The following is a 20,733-nucleotide window of genomic DNA, read 5'->3' on the forward strand; positions in this document are numbered from 1 at the left end:
TGTGGTTGGGATGGGGGCACGGATGGGGTGGGGGGGGCGGATGGGGTGGGGGGGGGCGCGGATATGTAGAGGGATTGGATGCCCACGGTGAGAAGGAGATGGTTAAGGCCCGGAAAATGGAAACCGATAAAGTGACGGAGGGCATCGGGAGAGTCACGGATATCGGTGGGAAGGGACTGGACAAGTTGGGAAAACATAACCTGGGCTAAAGTGGAGGAGCAAATTCAGCCAGGGTTTCAGTGACTTATTGGAAAATTGGCTAAATAGTAAGTCCTTGCGCTGATCGCTAAATTTCTTCATTTTTCTCTTCCTTTCAGACATTCCTTAAAATTGCCCCTTTTTTTGATCAAGTTTCAAGCTGCCTGTCCTAGTAGCTTAGTGTCAATTTATGTTTTATGATACACTTGTCATTTGTGAAGCACTTTGGGATGTCTTTATTTTAAAGGCGCTATATAAATGCAAGTTGTTGTGGGCTGTGATGCCATCTGTGGCCAAATAGCCTGTTGACATTGTCTGGGATGACTGGCTGGAGAGGGTCAGCAGGGCCAGTTATACTGAGGAAAATTAGAGGCCGGTGGTTGTGGGGGGGGATGGGGTTGGAGGGTGGTGGGGAGAAGTTGCCTGGTTGCCGGGTCGTTGCTAAGGGGAGGGAGGAAAGGCAGCTTTCCTCTCCCCTCCCCCCCACACCCCATCCCCAGTGACCTCTGTAATAATAACTCGGCAGAGACGTACTGGGGTTCGGTTTGGCGGGAAGTGTCAATCGAGTGGACGCTGCTCCTGGCCGATGACATCAATTGGACACCTGATTAAAACCTGGGGCCTCATTATGAGACAGCAGGAATGCGGTGGAATGATCGAACTTACTCCGATGAGTGCGGCCTCCAACAACAGTCAAGAAGCTCAACACCATCCAGGAAAAAGCAACCTCCTTGATCGGTACCCTTTCTACCATTAAACATTCACTCCCTCCACCATCGACGCACATTGGCAGCAGTGTGTGTACCATCTACAAGATGCACTGCAGCAACGCGCCAAAGCTCCTTCGACAGCACCTTCCAAACCCGCGACCTCTACCAGAGAAGGACAAGGGCAGCAGACACATGGGAACACCACCGCCTGGAAGCTCCCCTCCAAACCACACACCATCCCGACTTGGAAATATATCGCCGTTCCCTCACTGTCGTTGAATCAAAATCCTGGAACTCCCTCCCTAACAGCACTGTGGCTGTACCTACACCACATGGACTGCAGCGGCTCAAGAAGGCAGCTCACCACCACCTTTTCAAGGACGATTATGGATGGGCAATAAATGCTGGCCCCTGTGTTCTAGATTCCCCAGCCAGGGGGAAACAATCTCTCAGTGTCTACCCTATCAAGCCCCTTCTGAATCTTGTATGTTTCAATGAGATCACCTCTCATTCTTCTAAACTCCAGAGAATATAGACCCAGTTTAACTCAGCCTCTCATCATAGGACAACCCCCTCATCCCAGGGACCAATCTAATGAGAATTGCCTCCAAGGCAAGTATATTCCTCCTTGGATACGGAGACCAAATCTGCACACAGTACTCCAGTTAAGTGAATTGCTCTTCAGAGAACCAGTGCAGACACTCTGTGCTACAATAAATCTGTGATTCTGAGGGAGAAGCAGAGTTGAGAAGCAGATCAACCACGATCTAATTGAATGGTGAAGCAGGCCTGAGGGACTGAATGGCCTCCTCCTGTTCCTATCCATTCTCCAGCGCTCAGTACCGTCGCTGCCTCCTGCTGCCAGGATTGAGTATAACAGGTTTTTCCTTTCTGGTTTGCTCCAGGTGGAACGGGAGATTGCCATTTTGAAGTTGATCGAGCACCCTCATGTACTGAAGCTCCACGACGTCTATGAAAATAAGAAATATTTGTAGGTATTATATTTTTTGCTTGTTTTATGGTGTGCGCATTTTTCACTGGTTCCCCCTGGAGCGGCCGTGGGTACCTCCGAATCAGTCAGAATTAGACCCTGCGTTGATCAGGGTGAGGGAGTGATGTTGTGGCTCACTGGGTAGCATTCTTGCCTCAAAGCCAGAGAGTTCAAATCCCATTCCCCCCCTCCCCTTGTGACGCTGAGTGCAGGACTGTGGGGGTGTTGCTTTTCAGGCAAGACATTAAATCGAGGCCCTGTCTAGTGGCTGTAAGTATATTAATTTTTATGCGCTCTTGGGATGTGGTTGTCACTAGCAAGGCCAGCATTTGATCCTCATCCCTAATTGCCCTTGAGCTGAGTTTAAGAGTCAACCATGTTGCTGTGGGGTCTGGAGTCACATGTAGGCCAGACTAGGTAAGGATGGCAGATTAGGAGACTAGGAATTGTGCAACGTGTAACTCACCTCCTGACTCCCCAAAGCCTGTCCACCATCTACAAGTACAAGTCGGGAGTGTGATGGAATACTCCCTCTGGATGAGTGCAGCTCCCACAACGCTTGAGAAACTGGACACCGTCCAGGACAAAGCAGCCCGCTTGATTGGCACCACGCTCACAAACATTCACTCCCCCCACCACCGACACACAGTGGCAGCAGTGTACACCGTCTACAAGATGCACTGCAGGAATTCACCAAGGCTCTTTAGACAACGCCTTCCAAACCCACTACCATCTAGAAGGACAAGGGCAGCAGATAGACAGGAACACCACCACCTAGAGGCTCCCCTCCAAGTAACCCACCATCCTGACTTGGAAATATATCGCCGTTCCTTCACTATCACTGGGTCAATATCCTGGAACTTCCTCCCTAATAGCACTGTGGGTGTACCTACACCACATAGACTGCAGCGGTTCAAGAAGGCAGCTCACCACCACCTCCTCAAGGGCAACTAGGGATGGGCAATAAATGCTGGGCCTAGCCAGCGAAGCCACACATCCCGTGAATGAATTTAAAAAAAATTATTTCCCTAAAGGGCCATTAGTGAACCAGATGGATTTTTACAACAGTCTTGTAGCCTTAACAATTACTAATAATGAGGCTAGTCTTCTATTTTAGATTAAATTTCCCAGCACAGTGGGATTTGAGCTCATGAAGTATTAGCTTAGGCCTTTACGCTCACAAGTGCAGTAGCATTACCACAATGCTACCACCTTCCAATGGCTCCCTGCCTATTATTGGGAAGAAGAGTAGGGGCTGTTCACCCTGGTGTTCTGGGCAATGTTTATCCCTCAATGGGCTTCACTAAAGACAGTTTATCACACAGTTGTTTGTGGGAGCTTGCTGTGCGCAAATTGGCTGCCATGTTTCCCTGCATGACACACTTCAAAAGTACTTCATTGGCCACAATGTGCTTCGGGATGTCCTGAAGTTGTGGAAGGCGTTCTATAAATGCAAGGCCCTCTGTTTTTTTCAGTCAGGTAGAGGACAGTTTCAGACAGAGTAAATCTCCCTCTACAAAGAGCCTCAGTGTCAACACCAGGGGGGAGGGACCAAAAATATCCTTGGTGCCGCTGTCAGTAAGTGTATCTCCTGCCACATCTCTGGCAAAGTAATGGAGAGCGAGCAGCTTCAACTCAATTACCAAATCCTGTGGCCTCTCGGAGTAAAATTCCCAATTTTAGGTGCCGGTTGAGGGGATGTAAATTGGAAACTTTGCCCAGCGATGTTTTGTGCTGTGGGTTCATTCCTACTGGATCGAGAACTGCTCCCATATCCAATTCACACAGACAGGGGAGCTTTCCATTAGCCCAGGCTGCATGTAAACACTAGGCCCTGAGAGAGAGAGAGTCTGGTGATAAGACTGCTTCACCCTCTCCTCTTCCAGGTTAAGTTATTAAATACTTAATTTATATTAACAATAATACCCACTCTGAATGTTCTAAAGACTCTGCACATTTTTTTGCCTCGCCTTCTGCATGTTTCTCTCAGGATTATGTGTCTGCGGTTGATTCATATTTTGAAAGCATCAACTTTGTAACTCAAGAGGAAATGACCTTCCTTCCATCCTCCTCTCTTTTTCCTCTGTCCTTCTTTCCCTCCCTCCCTCTGTGCCTCCTTCCCTCCCTCTGTTCCTCTGTCCTTCCCACCCTCTGTCGCCTCCTTCGTCCATTCTTTACCATATTTTTCCTCCTCTTTGTCTTCTTTCTTTCCTCTCTCTTGCTTTCTCTCTCTCTCTTAGTCCTTCCCCCCCTTCCTCTCTTTCCCTCCATCCCTCCTTCCCTCTCATTCCTGCAGGAACTAAGGGCTGGACTGCAGGCTGGGGGGCATGATACCAAATGAAAAGGTTCAAGATTTGTGTTGAATTTCTAATTCAGTGCGCAGTGGGTTGATACTCCCAGTGGAAATATGAACCATCTGAAGGAGGAGTGTCACGGGTTCAAATCCCTACCACTAATGGACTGTCTAAATGCAATAAAAGCAATGGCCTCTCAGTTCTTTTCTTAATGATCACTGGCCATTAACTGCTACCTGCCAGGAGTGGGATCTCCTGGGTGCCTCCTTGGTGTGATTGGATTCAGCTTGGCGGCCACAATAAGCGACAGTCAATATCCTGGGAGTCCAAAGGGAAAATTCAGTGGGGATTCCTGCTCCTGAGTGGCATCCGCAGTGTGTTCTGTTGGATAATTGTCCGCACACTAGGGTTCAGAACAGGTTCAGGCTCAGCTATGATAGCCTCCATCAAGTCCCCCGGCATCTCAGGGCTCACACCTGAAAGGTGGCCACTTGGCTGATTTACTGGAGAGCAGGTTGGCACCACAGCCACTGTAGCTCAGCGAGAGTCGGCACGTTTGAAGGAGCTGGGGAGATAAGAAAAGAACATTAGGCGGGTGTAGGAGTTTTCTCTTGGTGTGTTGCTAAGGCCCATTGCTGCAGTGTCCTGGAGGCTGAGGTCTCTCAGTGTGTTGTTAAGAGTCACTAGTACAGGGGCCAGGAGATGTAGACCCTCTCAGTGTGTTGCTAAGGGCCATTGGTGCAGGGGCCTGGAGACGGATGCCTCTCAGTGTATTGCTTTGGGCCACTGGTGCAGGGGCCTGGGGAGGGAAGCCTCTCAGTGTGTTAAGGGTAGGGTGACCAGACATCTTGATTTTACCAGGACAGTTCCGGACTTTCATTGAACGGCCCGGTATCTCGACAATTTCCTCAAAATCATTCAAACGTCCCGGTTTTCAACTTTTCCCTGCCTATGCCAACGGGAACAGGGCTGCGCCAAGATACTAATGCAACTGGAATACAAACCGAGAAGATACAGCAGGGCTGGGAGGGGGGTGGTGAGCCCTGCGATGATTGACAGCTGATCCCAGGGAGACAACCCACCCAGGCTTATGCTCCAGGAGTTCTCGCGAGATCTGTCAAGATATGGCGTTGATAATGTCTCTTAGCAACCATGAGCTCGCATGATGGCAGAAGATGTGCGCCAGGTGGTCAGGCCCAGGTAAAAGTGCTCAATAAGGGGGCAGGGGAGAAACAGCCCAGTACTGCACTGGAATGGGATACAATCACACAGATTCATATCTTCTTAATGTGAAACTCAATATTAACGGGAGCCGGTCAGTGTGTCCCAGTTTTGACTTTTGAATATCTGGCCACCCAAGCAAGGCCACTGGTGCAGGGGCCTGGAGACAGAGGCCTGTCAGTGTGTTGCTAAGAGCCACTGGTGCAGGAACCTGGGAGATAGGCCTCTCAGTAGGTTTGCAAGGGTCACTGGTGCAGGGGCCTGGAGACAGAGGCCTGTCAGTGTGTTGCTAAGAGCCACAGGTGCAGGAACCTGGGAGATAGGCCTCTCAGTAGGTTTGCAAGGGCCACTGGTGCAGGGGTCTGGAGATAGAGGCCTCTCATTGTGTTGCTAAGAGCCACTGGTGAAAAGTGTGTGCTCGAGGACCTGAAGCCTTTAACATTCTCAGTTAGTAAAGCATCTGCTGTTGAGGCAACTCATTTTGCGACGTGTTCTGTAATGTTTTCACTTTCACTGAATTTTCCCTTCTTCTTCCAGGTACTTAGTGTTAGAACATGTGTCCGGAGGGGAACTGTTTGATTACCTTGTCAAAAAAGGAAGATTGACACCAAAAGAAGCTCGGAAATTCTTCCGACAAATTATATCTGCACTGGATTTCTGTCACAGTCACTCCATATGGTAAGGAAACACCCTTATAGTTGAAAAGCTTTTCCCCTGTGATCTTTTTTTATGCCTTTTGAGGAGCTGACTCTGGCTGGGGTACAGGCCCCTGTCTCCCCTGAAGGCACTGACTCTAGGCTGGGATACAGGCCCTGACCATGTACTTGAGTGGAAACTCAGTTACTGTTGGTGCTCTGCCGAAGCCCAAATGCCTCCTCACACCAACATGACGCAAAGGTGGTATTTATTACTCGTCCTGAGACTCCCTAAGGGCATCAAAAGACAGCCACATACAGTGGGCCTGGAATCATATGGACTTGGTCACCCTTCCTCGAAGGACATCAATGAATCCATTGTGTTGCCCCAACAATTCATGGTCATTTTTCAAATGTATGTAATTTATTAAATCTGATTTCACAACTTGGTATGTTGGGATTTGAACTTATGACTGTTGTATGTTTTGTATATTTGATTTTCCTCAACTCAATGAAGAGATGACACTAGTTTCTAAGTGTGCAGGAACTTTATATTTACAGAGTTCAGTACAATGCTTTAAAAGGTCTACATCATCCTCCCAGCTCAGCTTCTAGTAGCTGCTGTGATGTCTGTTTACTTAGCTCTGAGTCAACACCCAGGCTTAATTAAGTACAGGGAGCATAGATCAGTTACCAGACTCAGATAATTAAACACAGAACAATTGAACCAATGAACATGACAGTGACCTGTGGGTTCTGAGTCTAATATCACGAGCACTGTGAAGCTGGGAGTCACTGGCTGGTGATAGGAGTGGAAAACCCTTTTCATTTTTTTGCCCGTGAGCTTAGGAGCACTAGGATCAATTGCTCTGGCCAAGTTATAACCCTGAGTGAGATCAACTAACTCAAGCCAGAGGGGGTGATTAAACCTGGGACCTTTGAGATCTTGCAGATAACTTGGTGTGATGTTCAACAGACTCCAAGCCCAGTGTTCCACAGTACATGTTGAACAGGCCAATGCCTCAGGGCAGAATCGTCCCAGATTTGCGCTAAAGGACACTTTATCTGCACAATGGCAGCTTTTCACGCCGTATCATCCCATTCCCGCCTCATTAGTTATGCAGCCACAGGAAACATGCCGCCTCGCTGGAGGGCAGCCTCTGAACCACCCGCCACACCGTTCCCTCACTCCGGGCGCCATATCTAAACTGCAGCCGCACACACGGTTCTCAATGTTTGCAGCCCAGGACTGCTCCAGTGAAGACATGGCCCTGAAAGTCAAGAAGAGAAGACCTGTCACTGGAATGCCTTTTGGAGGCCCCCCCCGTGATATCCTTCAGCCCCGCTCTGGTGCAGGAGGTCCAGTAATCTCACCACTCCAGCTTGGAGGTGGTGGCAGTGGTGGTCAGTGCCTACGCTGCACAGAAGAGGTTGGCCATCCAATGCAGAAAGAGGATGAATGATCTCATCTGTGCCACCACCTCATCACTCTAAACTCACACACTCACAAGCCCATCACACATTCGCTGGCATCTCACTCACTGCCAGATCAAGGGACATCACCACCCCCTCTCTCTCTCACACACCCTCACATGTCCGTCTGGCCTCATCTCCCCTGGAGACTGCCTCCTCAGCCCTCACCAGCTTGAGGCCACTCGCACAGATCAACATGTGCCCCCCACACACACCCTGGAATACCCCCCTTCCCCAGTACAGCCCTTGTCCTGCAGCCTCTTCCCTTGCCTGAGGCCACTTCTCCCCCTTCCCCAAGCAAGTCATAGCCCTGCAGCCATTGAAAAGCCACCCCCGGATTATGGTTGGTCTGGTAGTTAAAGACATGTCCATGAGCCCCCCTAAAAGTGATGTGGTGCTGCCTGCGAAGCCTGGCGCTGATGCCCGCGAGTGCTGCCCAAAGCAAAGTAGGCAAACAGACCTCGAAGTCCCCAGCATGGGAGGCTGATTCCGGCGGGCAGGGACTATATTGTTATGCAGATGTATGAAAGTGAAGTTCCCTACATCCAGCGGTGGGTAACACAGCCCGTCATTGACGGGTGGAGCGGACGATTGCAAACTGGTTTCACGACGGCATGAAACCGATTTTTGGCCTTCCCGCCATATTGTCCGCTTACGCCCGCCGTGATGCCCGACACCAATAGGCACGGAAAATTCCCCCCTCAGTCTCCATCTGCCTCCTCTGCCCTTCCTCCCCACTCCTCCCTCCCCATTTCCTGCTTTTTGGCTCCATCCATTTACTGCCCATACCTACAACGGGAACCACTTCCACGATCAGGCACCCTGCCATGGCCATCTGCCCCCCCGGCCCATCACCCCTGCCAACCTCCAACCCACCCCACCGCCACTGAGAGGTCTTCTCATTCCTAGGCTTTGAAATGGGGAGGAGAGGGGAGTGAGGCTGAGGGGGCAGAAAATGGGCATGGGTAAGCGAGGGAGGGGAGAGTGGGGATTGAGAGAGCGTGACTGAGGTAGGAGAAAGAGAGGGGTGGAATGTGAGGTGGATGAGGGCAGTGAGGTACCACTAACTATCAACTGCAGAGAGCAATAGGAGCAGGGAGAGGGACTCTGTGACTCTCTCTGGATGGTGCCATGGGACATCATTATAGGACATCAGTTTGACCTGATAAGTCATTAAAGGGGCAGGACACATTGTGCTCCATTTTAGCAGAATAATATCAAGCGAATTACTTGGTTAGAATGCTCCTGCCTCTTTAAAACACCAAAGGAGAGCAATCAGAGATACCAGAGCAGAGCTTTCCACTGTAATACTTTGAAAGTGCACCTCCACTTGATGCCTGATCGATCACACCAACCTCGGAACAGCCCCCTCTCTATTGCTCTAGGCTCATAGCGTCCTTACCAGCAGGCCTCAAGACCCAGGCCAGAGAAAATGGCTGCCAATTCCTATAGGAATAACCATTTCTCTATGGGGGTCAAGTAAGTTTCTTAAATCCATTTTAATTTATTCTTTCTCCTGTTTATGGTTCTTTCTCACTCCCACCCTGTGCCCCCTCCCACCTCGCCTCACCAATGTATGGTAAACCCTCCTACTTTAGTCTTGATGATAGACAACCTGCTCCTAGGCCTCAGGCCATTTACGCAGTGGCTCCAGGTGATTCAGCCTTAGATTTTACCCACTTTTCTCAGCCCCTCACAATAACGAGGCTGGGGTTTTAAATTTGTCACGTGGGAATTGTACCCGCCGCTCGTTTCAGCCTTAAAAAGTGTTGCAAAAACAGGCAATGTCCTCACTCCTCCCTCATGGGAAAGTGGAATTTCTCATCCGCTTCACTGGGTCAGGATTGGCAACCGTGTCCCATGTGGGAAGGACAGGGTCTATTCCAGTCTCACAGCAGAAAGGAGTCCTTTACCCCACCACCTCCTCACTCCCCAATCTCGATGTTGCAGGGATGGAGCCCAGGCTTGAGATAGAACACAGGGCAGAGATTAACCCTACGCACCAGAGAGGGAACACATTTTTCCCAATCCACCTCAGGCAGAACTTGGGATCCAGAGGACAAAACTAGCACAGTGTCCAACAGTGAAAGGCCAGAGAATTACATTGCGTCTACAGCACAGAATCAGTCCTATTGACCAAACTGGTCTGTGTCAGTGTTAATACTCCACACAAGCCTCCTCCCACCCCTATCAGCATAGTCTTTGATTCCTTTCTCCCTTGCGTGCTCATCTAGAGGCATGTAGTACAAAAGCAAAGAACAGACGTGAACCTTTTTAAAACACTGGTTCGGTCTCAACTGGAGTATCAAATTCTGGGCACCACACTTTAGGAAGGATGTGAAGGCCTCAGAGAGAGTGCAGAAAAGATTTATAAGAATTGTTCCAGGAATGCGAGTCTTCAGTTACAGGGATAGATTGGAGAAACTGGGCTATTCTCCTTAGAGAAGAGTAAGTTGAGAGGAGATTTGATTCCATTGTTCAAAATCATACATACGAGCACATGGACTAGGAGCAGGAATAGGCCACTTGGCCTTTCAAGCCTGTTGTGTCACTCAATAAGATCATGGCTGATCTGATTGTAACCTCCCGCCTAACCCCAATAACCTTTCAGCCCCTTGTTAATCAAGAATCTATCTAGCTCTGCCTTAAAAACATTCGAAGATTCTGCTTCCACTGCCTTTCGAGGAAGAGAGTTCCAAAGACTCACGACCCTCAGAGAAAAAAAATTCTCCTCATCTCTGTATTAAGTGAGCGACCCCTTATTTTTAAACCGTGACCCCTAGTTCTAGATTCTCCCACACCATCCTCTCCATATTCACTCTGTCAAGACCCCGCACGATCTTAAAGGTTTTGATCAAGTCATCTCTTATTCTTCTAAACGCTAGTGGATACAAGCCTAACCTGTCCAAATTTTCCTCATAAGACAACGCGCCCATTCCTGGTATTAGTCCAGTAAACCTTCTCTGAACTGCTTCTAATGCATTTACATCCTTCCTTAAATAAGGAGACCAGTACTCTACACAGTACTCCAGAAGTGGTCTCACCAGCGCCCTGTACAACTGAAGTATAACCTCCCTACTTTTGTATTCAATTCCCCTCACAATAAACGACAACATTCTATTTGCTTTCCTAACTACCTGCTGTAGTGGCATGCTAGCCTTTTGTGATTCATGCACTAGGACACCCAGATCCTTCTGAATCTCAGAGCTCTGCAATTCCTCACCATTTAGATACTATGCTTCTTTTATATTCTTCCTGCCAAAATGGACAACAATTTTACATTTGCCCACATTGTACTCAATTTGCCAGGTGCTTAACTTTGTAGCCTATTTACATCCTCTTCACAATTTACTTCCCTAATCGTGAGGGGTCTGGGCAGAGTAGATGGGGAGAAAATGTTCTCACTGGTGGAAGGGTCGAGAACCAGAGGGCACTGATTTAAGGTAATTGGCAAAAGAAGTGATGGAGACATGAAGAGAAACCTTTTTTTTTTTACGCGGTGAGTGGTTAGGATCTGGAATGCGCTGCCTGAGAGTGCGGTGGAGGCAGGTTCAGTCGTGACTTTCGAAAGGGAATTGGATCATCATCTGCAGAGAAACGATTTGCCAGGGCTACACAGAAAAGGTTGGGGGGCGTGGGATTAGCTGATTAACTCTTGCTGAGAGGCAGCAGGGACGCGATGGGCCGAATAGCCTCCTTCTGTGCTGCAACCATTCTGTGATTCTCTGATTCGGAGTCCCTATAAATACCAGCTTCACATGCTTGGATTAGTGGGAATCTCCCAATATCCTGGGGTCCTTAGTAGCTATAAACAGCACACTGTGATGCACAGCTGTTATATTAGTCTCTGCAGGCAGCTTTAGAATAATCCTTTATTCAAATCACGGCTACACAGGCCAATAGTAATTACATCGCAGGGACAGTGTAATAAAATTTTTGATGGGATAGAAGTGTCAGCGCAGGACTGGATGATGAATGGGGCTGTATTTTAATCGAGGATCTGTTTCACATCTGTACCGGTCACAGGCTTGGGGACCTCGCAAGCAGCTTTAATTCAATCTCATCTCACACAGCAACACAGAGCCACGGTCACAGCCAGTGTTAACCCTAGCAATACTGGCTGCAATTTTGACGAGAGGGGAATAGGTAGCGAGAAACAGTGTCCACTGGCAGGAGGATTGGTAACCAGGTTTAAGACGGTTGGTAAAAGAGCCAGAGGTCGGTGGGGGGTGGAGATGAGGTGAGTTAGATTACAAAAGTAGGGAGGTCATGTTGGAGTTGGATAGAACCTTGGAGAGGCCACAACTGGAGTACTGTGTGCAGTTCTGGTCACCACATTCTAGGAAGGATGTGATTGCACTGGAGGGGGTGCAGAGGAGATTCATCAGGATGTTGCCTGGGACGAAACGTTTTAAGTTATGAAGAGAGGTTGGATAGACTTGGGGTTGTTTTCGTTGGAGCAGAGAAGACTGAGGGGCGACCCGATCGAGGTGTACAAGATTATGAGGGGCATGGACAGGGGGGATAGGGAGCAGCTGTTCCCCTTAGTTGAAGGGTCAGTCACGAGGGGACATAAGTTCAAGGTGAGGGACAGGAGGTTTAGGGGGGAAACTTTTTTACCCAGAGGGTGGTGACGGTCTGGAATGCACTGCCTGGGAGGGTGGTGGAGGTGGGCTGCCTCACATCCTTTAAAAAGTACCTGGATGAGCACTTGGCACGTCATAACATTCAAGTCTATGGGCCAAGTGCTGGTAAATGGGGTTAGGTAGGTAGGTCAGGTGTTTCTCACGTGTCGGTGCAGGCTCGATGGGCCGAAGGGCCTCCTCTGCACTGTGTGATTCTGTGATTCTGTGATTTTCTACACAGTGAGTTGTTGTGATCTGGAATGCACTGCCTGAAAGGGTGATAAAAACAGATTCAATAGGAACTTTCAAAGTGCTCATTTGCTGCTGAAACTCATCCATGCCTCCATTACCTTCAGACGTACTCCTGGCTGCTCTCCCACGTTCTATCCTCCATAAACTTGAGGTCATCCAAAACTCTGCTGCCTGTGTCTTAACTCACACCAAACCCCATTCCCCTATCACCCCCACCGTGCTAACTGACCTACATTGGCTCCTAGTCAAGCAACATCTTGATTTTAAAATTCTCATCCTTGTTTTAAAATCCCTCCGTGGCCTCGCCCCTCCCTATTTCTGTAATCTCCTTCAATCCCACAACCCTCTATGATGTCTGCACTCCTCTAATTCTGGCCTCTTGTGCATTCCCAATTATAATCGCTCCACCATTGGTGGCCGTGCCTTCAGTTGCATAGGCGCCAAGCTCTGGAATTCCCTCCCTACACATCTCCACCTCTTCACCTTGCTTTCTTCCTTTAAGACACTCCCAAAGACCTACCTCTTGGACCAAGCTTTTGGTCATCTGACCGAATATCTCCTTATGTGGCTCAGCGTCATACTTTACGAACATACGAATTAGGAGCAGGAGTAGGCCATTCGGCCCCTCAAGCCTGCTTCGTCATTCAATAATGTCTGATCTGATTGTAACCTCAACTCCACATTCCCACCTACCCCCGATAACCTTTCACCCCCCACCTTTGTTAATTAAGAATCTATCTGGCTCTGCCTTAAAAATATTCAAAGACTCTGCTTCCACCACCTTTTGAGGAAGAGTTCCAAAGACTCTCGTCCCCTGAGGGAAAAAAACAATTCTCCTCAACTCTGTCTTAAGTAGGCGACCCCTTATTTTTAAACAGTGACCCCCTAGATCTATATTCTCCCATGAGAGGAAACATCCTCTCCACATCCACCCTGTTAATAGGAGTAGGCCATTCAGCCCCTCGAGCCTGCTCCGCCATTCAGCTAGATCATGGCTGATCATCTACCTCAATGCCATTTTCCTGCACTATCCCCATATCCCTTGATGTCTTTAGTACCTAGAAACCTATCCATCTCTTTGAGGTAGAGAATCCCAAAGATTCACTGCCCTCCGGTAAAGAAATGCCTGCTCATCTCAGTCCTAAACGGAATCCCTTATTCTGAGACTGTGTCCCCTGGTTCTAGACCCCCCCAAACAAGGCAACATCCTTTCTGTGTCTACCCTGTCGAGCCCCTTAAGAATTTTGCAAGTTTCAATGAGATCACCTCTCGTTCTTCTAAAGCTAATTAGTTAATTAATTCTTTAAGAAAAAGTAAATTCTCTTGTGCACCTCCTATTGGCCCTCGCCGGAAATACATTGCAGGGAACTGGGAGAACTCAATTGCGCTCAATTTCCCCCCTTGATTGACAAGAGAAGCAACAACGACATGAGATTCAGACCTGGAGTGCATTGCCTGGGAGTGTGGTGGAGGCAGATTCAATCGTGACTTTCGAAAGAGAATTGGATCTAAAGAGAGAGAACTTGAAGGCTAAGGGGAAAGGGGTGGGGTGGGGCAATAGGTGTACCGCTCTGGCAGAGAGTCAGCACAGTCACGATGGGCTGAATGGCCTCCCTCTGTGCTGTAACCATTCTATGATTTGAACACTGTCCAATTCAAGCGCCCAGAACCCAAACATCCTTTCAGCCCCATCCCCACATCTCTGCATTGTGCAGTATTGTGAATTAGCCTCAAAGAGCCCTACCTCTGATAAACCACGGGGCTCAGTGATTGATCTTAACTCACTTTCCATTGCTCTGCAGTCACAGGGACCTGAAGCCGGAGAACCTCCTCCTGGATGAGAAGAATAATATCCGGATTGCAGATTTTGGAATGGCTTCCCTACAGGTTGGCGATAGTCTACTGGAGACCAGCTGTGGGTAAGAGGCCGTCTGTAAATACGTTTCACTTTGTTCCATTAACTTTGGTCTGAGGCCATTATTTATCCCACAACCTACATCACTAAAATGGTCATTATCATGGCTATTTGTGGGAGCTTGCTGTGCACAAGTCAGCTACCATGATTCCTACATTACTACAATGGTGACACTTCGAAAGTCCTTCATTGGCTATAATTCTTTGGGATGTCCTGAGGTCATGAAAGGCGCTATATAAATGTATAATCCTTCATTCTTTGTGCTTTGTGTCTGTGGATGCCTGCACAACCCGTCACTCTGTTGTGCGGCAGTGGATGTTTTTAGCCTCCCAATTCTCACACCCATCCCCCCACCACCCCCCGCCACCCCCCCAACCCGCCAACCCCCTGTCTGGGCTCTGTCTGGCCTACAATTCCTGGGTGTTGAATGTACATCACCATCTACCCAAGTGACCATTCATCATCTGTAAGATAAAGATCAAGATACTGGAGCCCTCGAGCAAACACCATCAGAGGACTTGAGTGATGATCTCTGAGGTCAGGAAGAGCTCCTCACATTGACATGACGGGTGCCCAAACCTATAAAAACAAAGAATTGCATTTATATAGCATCTTTTTCCAAGAATATCCCAAAGCACTTTACAGACAATGAAGCGTAGCCAACGAAGTGATTATTGGCCAGGACATGGGAGAATTCCCCTGCTCTTCTTTCAATAGCACCATAGAATCTTTTACACGAGAGAGCAGACAACATGTCTCACCTAGAAGGTGACTGTGCAGCATTCCCTCCGCACTGCAATTGGAGTGTCAGTCTAGAATTTGCACTCAAGTCTCTGGAGTGAGATTTGAACCCGCAACTTTCAGACTCTGAGGTAAGAGTGTCACCATCGAGGTGTCTACAGGTGGGAAGCCCCTTGGGATGTTTTTCTATGTTGGAAGGAGTTTTTCTATCAAGGGGCGGGGGGGAATTTTATGGGCCTGTTGCGATGGGGGTGGGGCCAGAAAATGCGGGGAGATGTTCAAAATTCCATTGATTTCAGTGGGACTGTAAAATTCAGCCGGCATAAAATTCCGCCCAAGGAATAGGAGCAGGGCCATGTGGACCCTTGAGCCTGCTCCGCCATTTAGTAGGATCATGGCTGATCTGATTGTGGCCTCAACTCCACTTTCCTGCTTCTACCCCGTCACCCTTGACCCCCTAGTCAATCAAAACTCTGCCTAACACAGCCTTGAATGTATTCAATGACCCAGCCCCTGCTGCTTTCTGGAGAAGAGAGTTCCATCTCCGTTTTAAATGGGAGACACCTTGGGCGGAATTTTATGGCCCCGTTGCGGTGGGGGTGGGGTCGTAGAATGCGGCGAGCTGTTCAAAAGCCCATTGACTTCAACGGGACTGTAAAATCCCACTGGCATAAAACTCAGCCCGTTATTCTGAAACTGTGCCCCCCTAGTTCTGGATTTCCCACAGGAGGAAACATTCTCTCAGCGTCTACCCTGTCAAGCACCCTCAGAACCTTATACGTTTCAATAAGATCACCTCTTATTCTTCTGAACTCCAATGGACAAAGGCCCAACCTGCTCAACCTTTCCTCATAAGACAACCCCTTCATCACAGCAATCAGCTGAGTGAACCTTCTCTGAACTGTCTCCAATGCAAGTACGTCCCTCCTTAAATAAGGTGGTCAAAACTCCATGCAGTCCAGGTACAGTCTCACCAAGGCCTTGTTCAGTTGTTGCAGATGTTGTAGTTGGAGAAGGTCTTTGTGATGGGACGGTTATGGCCATTTGATGGCTAATTCGAGGCCAAAGGTTCCTACCTCCTGACCCAGGACACTAAGGCACATTTTGAGGGTTATAAAATCCCCAAGGTCCTGGCTGAGATGGAGAAAGGATGGTGAAGACCTCTCTTTGCTAAGTATCTAACAGTTCTCTACACCTTTCTTTTTTTGTGCAGTTCTCCACATTATGCCTGTCCAGAAGTCATCAGGGTAAGTTTATTCCTTAAATTAGATTATTTTTTGATGTTGTTCTGTTATTGGGCTTCTGCAGTGTGCTGATACTTGAAAAGTTTACACGAACCAATCCCCTCAAATGTCTTTCCAATCGACTACTGTATATATTTATTATTCAGTCTTGGGGTTTGGGCATCACTGACTAGACCAGCATTTATTGCCCATCTCTAATTGCCCTTGAGAAGGTGGTGGTGAGCTGCCTTCTTGAACCGCTGCAGTCTATGTGGTGTAGGTACACCCACAGTGCTGTTAGGGAGGGAGTTCCAGGATTTTAACCCAGTGACAGTGAAGGAATGGCGATATATTTCCAAGTCAGGATGGTGTGTGGCTTGGAGGGGAACTTGTAGGTGATGGTGTTCCCTTGCGTCTGCTGCCCTTCTTCTAGTTGATAGAGGTGGTGGGTTTGGAAGGTGCTGTCTAAGGAGCCTTGGTGAGTTACTGCAGTGCATCTTATCGATGGTAACACTGCTGCCACTGTGCGTTGGTGGTGGAAGGAGTGAATGTGGATAGGGCGCTAATCAAGCGGGTTGCTGTGTCCTGGATGGTATCGAGCTTTTTCAGTTTTGTTGGAGCTGCACTTATCCTGGCAAGTGGAGAGTATTCCATCACACTCCTGACTTGGGCCTTTTGGACAGGCTTTGGGGAGTCAGGAGGTGAGTTACTCACTGCAGGATTCCTAGCCTCTGACCCGTTCTTGTGGCCACAGTATTTATATGGCTGGTCCAGTTCAGTTTCTGGTCAATGGTGACCCCCATTGAATGAAGTATGGTTGCTGGGGTCTAACTTGTATTTTATACAGTTCTAGCGTAACCTCCCTGCTGTTGTATTCTAAGGTTCTGCCAATAAAGGAAAGTAGTCCATTTGCCTTGTTGACCATCTTATCCATCTGCCCTGTTACCTTCAGGGATCTGTAAACATGCACTCTGAGGCCCCTCTGTTCCTCTACAATTGTAACAATCCTACCATTTATTGTATATTCACTTGCCTTGTTAATCCTTTCCAGATTAATTACCTCCCTTCTCCAGATTGAATTCCATTTGCACTGTTCCACCCACCTGACCAGTCCATTGAGGTCTTCCTGAAGACTACACCTTCCTTCCTCACTATCAACCTCAGATCCAATTTATATACCCTAATCATGCTTCCTACATTAAGTCTAAATCATTGGCAAATACTACCACGGGGAAAGAACCCAGTATTGAGTTCTGAGGAACCTCACTTAAAACAACCTTCCAGTCACAAAAACACCCGTCAACCATAATCCTTCACTTCTCTGGTGCTGAAACAATTTTTGGGTCCCATTTGCCACTTTCCCTTGGATCTGGTGAGCTGCTAGTTTTCTGACCAGTCTGCTGTGTGGGACCTTCTGGAAACCTTGCTAAAATCCACACAGGTTACATCAAACGCGCTACCCTCCTCATCTCCTCAAAAAATTCAGTCAAGTTATTCAGACACAACCTTCCCTTAACAAATCCATGCTGACTGCCCTTGACTGTTCTTGATTAATTCATCAAATTAATTACAGTTTATACTGTCTGTCAGAATTATTTCCGTCAATTTGCCCACCATCGAGGTTAGGCTGACTGACCTGTCATCGCTCAGGCAGCACAACCTCAGACAAATAGGGCTGGAAACCCAGCCACCAGTACAATCAGTTCTCCCTTTCTTATTCCATCCAAAACCCTCAAGAATTTTGAACATCTTTATTAAATCTCCCCCCTATTTTTCTCTGTTCTGAACAGAATAATCCCAGTTTCTCTAACCTTGCCACATGACTGAACTCCCTCATCGTTGCAGTCATTCTGGTAAATCTCCACTGGGATCTGTTGTAATGGGTTGTTTTGTAATAGACTTGGGGGGGTGGGGGGGGGATTTTTCCCTGGCCGGGTGGGCTTGGCGGGAATGTTCGGGAATCCGACCACCGCCCGCGATCGGGGCCGGACCATGATTTCACGTTGGGTGGGCCAACTAAGGCCGTGAAACGTGAGCAGCAGTGCTCAGCGCTCAGCGCTGCCTGTTTGGGGCGGGGTGGGGTGTTGGGAGGGCGAGGGCGAATTTCGCACATGAGGGCGGGTGCACGTTTGAAAATCTCCCTGAGGCACAGAGTTGAGCATTTTTCAAAATAGAAAAATAAAGATTTCTGAAATGTTATAAAATATGTCCCCTCCATGTGACTCTGTCACAGGAGCGGGAGGGACATGTTATAAATGAAATGTAAAAATTTTTATTTTATTTTTATTTGTTGGGAACCTCGTCCCGCCTGTGGATGAGGTTTCCTAAAAAATGCAAAGGCCTCTTGGCCTTTTCACCCCCCGTTGATCCTCCATAGCCGTTCACCAGTGTGTGCTATGTACAATCCTCATTGCAGTGGCAATGGGAATTATTTTAAAATGAAGCCTTAGCAACCACTGTTAAGACCATAATAAGACATAGGAGCAGAAATTAGGCCATTCGGCCCATCGAGTCTGCTCCGCCATTCAATCATGGCTGATAAGTTTCTCAACCCCATTCTCCCGCCTTCTCCCCGTAACCTTTGATCCCCTTACCAATCAAGAACCATCTATCTCGGTCTTAAATACACTCAATGGCCTGGCCTCCACAGCCTTCTGTGGCAATGAATTCCATAGATTCACCACTCTCTGGCTAAAGAAGTTTCTCCTCATCTCTGTTCTAAAAGGTCTTCCCTTTACTCTGAGGCTGTGCGCTCGGGTCCTAGTCTCTCCTACTAATGGAAGCATCTTCCCCATGTCCACTCTATCCAGGCCTTTCAGTATTCTGTAAGTTTCAATCAGATCCCCCCTCATCTTTCTAAACTCCATCGAGTATAGATCCAGAGTCCTCAAACGTTCCTCATATGTTAAGCCTTTCATTCCTGGGATCCTCAGTTAAACCTCAGTTAATATATTATTTTCCGCCAGTTCTCCTCTCCCCTCACGCTCCCCTCTGCGAGGTCGCCAGTCACCCCGCGGTGGCGAGATTTGAACTTGTGACCTCCGGCTGGCTCATCATAGGAACAGGAGGAGGCCGTTCATCTCCTTCCAATGTGGGCTTCGTAGACAAGATGAGCTTAGAGAGCACGAGGGTGGATGGGAGACGAGAGCTGCATCTCGTCTAAAGAATTTCCCACTCTATTTTGCACTTTTTCTTCTTGTTTTTAACCAATATTTCCAAAAATGTCTAAAATATACCAAAATAATTTACCTATTCATACCACTTCCTCACGGCAACTAAGGGAGCTGTGGCCTTAAAGGGACAGGCCCGGTTAAACATTGCTCCCCCCCCAGTTAAGCAGCACAACCGCTCTCTCGCAATAAGCAATTAATTTTGGCAAAACCTCAGACGTGTAGGAAGTTGGAGGTGAGGGATGGGAGGGACTCAGGCCTCAGGATCGCCCAGGCTAGAGAAAGGGAAATCATAAGAACATAAAAACATATAGAAATAGGAGCAGGAGCATTCAGGCCCCTCGAGCCTGCTCAATAAGATCGTGGCTCATCTGATGTGGCCTTAACTCCACTTTTCTGCCTGCCGCCCATAACCCTTGACCCCCTTATAGAACAAAACTCAGCCTTGAATCTATTCAATGACCCAGCCCCCACTGCTCTCTGTGGAAGAGAATTCCAATGACCCTCTGCGAGTAGATATTCCTCCTCATCTCCCTGTCCTAAACCCTCCCACGAGGGCAAACTCGTCATCCACCCTGTCAAGTGCCCTCTGCATCTTACATGTTTCAATAAGATCACCTCTCATTCTTCTGAGCTCCAATGAGTATAGGTCCAACCTGCTCAACCAAGCTAGTTTGCACTTGTGTGGATGCTGGGATGGGTCAGAATTTGAACCCTCCGCGACTGTGTGACTCCAGTGTGAAGGAATAATAGTAGCGGTGGGTTTGAAAAACTCGGTGCCTGATTTTAACCAGCAAATGACGAACTCAATAAAGCAGCATTCTGGGGGATGGCCGCTGTCCCCGAACACAATGTTGACCTCTTGCTCTTGTCTTCTTGTTCACAGGGAGAGAAGTACGATGGTCGTCGGGCGGATGTATGGAGCTGCGGTGTGATACTCTTTGCACTTTTGGTGGTAAGAAATCAAGGCCTTGAACGCCAACTCAGGCCCTGCTCTCCTCCTCCCAGCTCCAAGCCCATCAGCCAGGAGCTGGTGCCATTGACTGAGGGAATGTGCTTCCCTTACCTTGGCCAATTTTTGGAGATGATGGGATGGAAACTCAGGCATTCAGTGACACGACTGAGTACTCCTGGTTCAGGTGGTTCATGGGAGTTAGTAGTGGTGATCTGCGCAAGGGCAGGTCTTCTGCTTCTTTCTCCTCCATCGCGTTCCCTCGCTCTCCTTTTCTGTAGCCCGTAGGGGCCTCCCATTTTCGACTGCAATGAGCAGTGTGACAAGGGGAAA

The 20,733-nt window shown here is 48.4% G+C and overlaps 1 protein-coding gene across 1 annotated transcript in view; it reads left to right on the forward strand.

Moving 5' to 3' along the window:
* The window catches only part of LOC144669306 (serine/threonine-protein kinase BRSK2-like), a 168,118-nt gene that overhangs the window by 107,795 nt on the left and 39,590 nt on the right, over window positions 1–20,733 (forward strand). Inside the window, exons 3-7 of the mRNA XM_078531662.1 lie at window positions 1,814–1,899; window positions 5,952–6,092; window positions 14,202–14,318; window positions 16,269–16,302; window positions 20,335–20,403. Of these exons, the coding sequence (XP_078387788.1) occupies window positions 1,814–1,899; window positions 5,952–6,092; window positions 14,202–14,318; window positions 16,269–16,302; window positions 20,335–20,403 (447 nt within the window). The remainder of the gene's footprint in view (window positions 1–1,813; window positions 1,900–5,951; window positions 6,093–14,201; window positions 14,319–16,268; window positions 16,303–20,334; window positions 20,404–20,733) is intronic.

The sequence above is a fragment of the Cetorhinus maximus genome, chromosome 29 (genome assembly GCF_964194155.1).
Source record: "Cetorhinus maximus chromosome 29, sCetMax3.hap1.1, whole genome shotgun sequence".
Lineage (NCBI taxonomy): Eukaryota > Metazoa > Chordata > Chondrichthyes > Lamniformes > Cetorhinidae > Cetorhinus > Cetorhinus maximus.